General features: G+C 39.5%; 1 protein-coding gene across 8 annotated transcripts in view; it reads left to right on the top strand.

Moving 5' to 3' along the window:
- SMG7 (SMG7 nonsense mediated mRNA decay factor) overlaps positions 1 to 3,257 on the top strand; it is a 94,744-nt gene that overhangs the window by 48,437 nt on the left and 43,050 nt on the right. For all 8 annotated transcript variants that reach the window (XM_006143875.3, XM_006143874.3, XM_006143876.3 and 5 more), the window contains exon 2: positions 1,285 to 1,316. In XM_006143875.3, coding sequence (XP_006143937.1) covers positions 1,310 to 1,316 — 7 coding nt within the window. In that variant the 5' untranslated portion in view covers positions 1,285 to 1,309. The remainder of the gene's footprint in view (positions 1 to 1,284; positions 1,317 to 3,257) is intronic.

Raw genomic sequence — 3,257 nt, 5'->3', positions numbered from 1 at the left:
CGCCCCCCCCCCCGCGCCGGGGGGGGGGGGGGGGGGAGGGCCACGCTGCAATCCCTTCTCCTCCATTCTCCTCTTGGGATCTTGGGCACGCACGCACACGCACCCAGCGTGAGTTTAAGCCACTGGGGCTGGGAATCGAACCGCGGTCAACTACATGGGAGTCCGGCCACATAGCCATTACACTAGCTGCTGGTCCCAACACAGGAATATCCTTAATCCAGATGGGGCTCAGTATGGTTTCCCAAGGAAGTGATGCTCTGGCTGAGAAAAAGGATGAGTGATAGTTTACCAGACGGAGGGGGAGGAGATGTTCCTAGCAAAGTGGTCTCCTTGACAAAGGCCCAGAGTGTGAAAGAAGCACGGCACCTGGAAAAACCAGCATTCCAGCGATGGAATCAGAGAGAGAAGAGTGGCAGAAGTAGAGTTCAGAGACCAAAGAATCTGGTGGGACACTAAGAAAGATTTTGTTCTGTACTATAAGAGGAGATGGGAAACCATACAAGTGTCCTAGGCGGATCAATGCATTTAAGAGCGCCCTGACAGCCATGCAAAAACAGAAGGAAGAAGGGTCAGAGTCAAGTGGAGAAACCAGTCTGCTGGCTTTGCAGTGGTACAGGCCAGGGATGGTCATTCCCTTTAAGTAAGCGACTGAAGAGGAAATAAAGGGAAATCAACAGATTGAAGATATATTGGGTCGTCAGAAAAGCTGTGCTGTATTTTTATATGTCATGACTTTTCCAACAACAATATTTTAACAAATAACATTTTCTGTGGTTGATAGATGCTAGAAGTTTGAGAGAGAGTTGTCATGGGCGACTTCCCGATTTCTGCCTTCCACAACTGGAAAACATGATGCAATTACTAACGTATAAAACAATAGAAAGAGAAGTAGAGGTGGAAGACGGGGATGGGTCATGAGTTCAGTTAGGCTTTCTAATGATTGAGAAACATAGTAGGATTTCCTGGCAGCTTTGAGGGATTTCTTTATAATTTTATGAATATCATTTAATGTTAAATAAATCATACTTTGAGCAAAACAGCAAGAAAGTAAACTCTGCTTATTAGCAGGAGAAGTCACTGATGGTGTGTAACTTAAAACTTAAGTAATGGCATCGGTTTGCCAAGATCTAGTGCTAGCTGTTAAAGCAGAGGCACTATTTGCGGTGCCTCAGATAGAGCTGCTATACCTCTTTATTGACGTATATGATTTCACTGAACTCGTAATGTTATTTATATTGGTTAGGCTAGTTTGTTCCTAACTGTTGTTCTCTTTTCTTTATCTAGGCAGGCAGAAGTCCTGAAGGCAGGCATGACAGGTATTGCCTGGCTTATTTTTCTTTTATTTTGTTATCATTAAATTGGTGGAAGGATATCCTCTTTCCTATGTTACTCATAACATTAAATACTTCCTTAGTGTCCAAAAGGGATAATGACTTACTGTTTTCTTTAAATATGTATTGTTTTTACACTTTGAATTCTTACTTAAACTTGTCAAAAAGTTTTATATGTATGTACTATACAGAAATTAATTACCTAACTTAAGGCATGCAACCACCTAATGTTTATGAACTTCTATCAGTGATTTAAGACATTCAGAAAAAAATAATTAATACTTTATGTAAATAAAATATTTTAATGGTGTTAGGTTAATATCTTCTTGGGAAAATGTTCTTTTCCTCTTTATAATTACCCAAATTTGAGTAATAGGTAAACCTTTAGAAAAAAATGTTTGCAGGAAAACTCCTGAAACGCCTTTGAAGTGAGTAAAACCTTGTCTCCATTTTTTTCTCCTGTATCTTTGTTGCTTTGAATAATAGCCGAAGTCTTTTTGGAAGAATAGATTTAGCCACTGAAAAGAACAGATGACTTTAACTCCAAAATTATGGCAGTAATTTTATAGTGCTCAGGATGTCCTCCATAACAGCATATGCTATCCTAAAACAGGAGAGTTATATGTGATAATGGATCTCATTCTAATTTTTGAGGAATTTATGAGGTTCTTGGGTAAGTCACATGTATTTTTCTATGAAAAAAATATGTCAAGACTTTCCCAATGACCCAATAGTTCTTCAGTGAAATCCATGAAGAAGAATTAGTCTGCTGCGATGACCAGCATGCCTGCTAAGATTTATAACTGAAGAGGAAATGGGCTGTTGAGATGCCTTTTTACCCAACTTCTAGACTTGCAGGCTCATGTTCAGAGACTTCATGGGTAATCTTATTGTCATCTTGTTGAAGAAAAAGACAAAAAATCCCCACTATAGATTTATTCATTACAGAACCCCAGTTCTCCCATTATTAACATATTCGTCATCATCCTCACTGTGTAGATCAGTGTCACCTTGTAGCTACCACATGATACTCTGAATTGGTATAGAAAACATCATCTGTATTGTGACCAAAAACAGTTCATGGAGTAACATCAGGCTATCTGTGCCATTTACTTTTTCTTAAATGTTGAACTCTCAGTAAGTTCAGAGTTTGACCTTTACAGGGACATCTGGCCTCCCAGAATCTTTAAGATATTAAACCTACTTATTTAAATGACAATCTGACAGGTCAGAGTTAATCATCTCTTACAAGTCCCTTTCTTGATGAAGTGAAGCAATGTTTAATACATTTATAAATCTATTTATTTAGTAGCTAAAGACTAGACCTTATTCTTACTAGGCAGCAAACTCTGATAGCACTAACGCACATATCTAGGTGATTGCATTTGCGAAATAGGATTGTGGTGGCTTGATTACTAATGGCAAACCTTAAAGAAGAATTAAGATTACACCACTGCACAGCAGCAAACTCCTAGATGCAGCCAAATAGCCCGACTAATTATTGGAAATATATCATCGAAAAGTCCATTACTAATTACTCCTACTGAGGCAACTTGCTGTCAGTGATTACATTTGTAAACACTTAATTGGAAAGGCTAATGTGCCTTGCAGGATTCTGTAAGACAGTTTAGCCCAACTTTGCATCATGTGTAGTTAGTTGTAGCCTGACTTCTGGTTTCATCCCATACCCAGTCTGGCATCTGACCCTTCTCACACTTTCATCCCAGTTCCCTAGCATTTATATTTACTGGCATGTAGAGATTGCTCACTGAGTGTCTCGGAAAGCAGTCTACCACTCATTTAAATAATGCTCACTGTTGCGCTTCATTGGGTTGACTTACCGAGAGGAGGAGTAACAGTAGAGTACCCAAGCAGCTGCCGGATAGTGAGCTAACATGAGGATTCTGTAAGGACACCTGCAGGAAT

Source organism: Tupaia chinensis, unplaced genomic scaffold (assembly GCF_000334495.1).
Source record: "Tupaia chinensis unplaced genomic scaffold, TupChi_1.0 Scaffold000112_1, whole genome shotgun sequence".
Lineage (NCBI taxonomy): Eukaryota > Metazoa > Chordata > Mammalia > Scandentia > Tupaiidae > Tupaia > Tupaia belangeri.
Note: the sequence above shows the minus strand (reverse complement) of the source record. Positions and strands in the feature narration are given on the sequence as shown.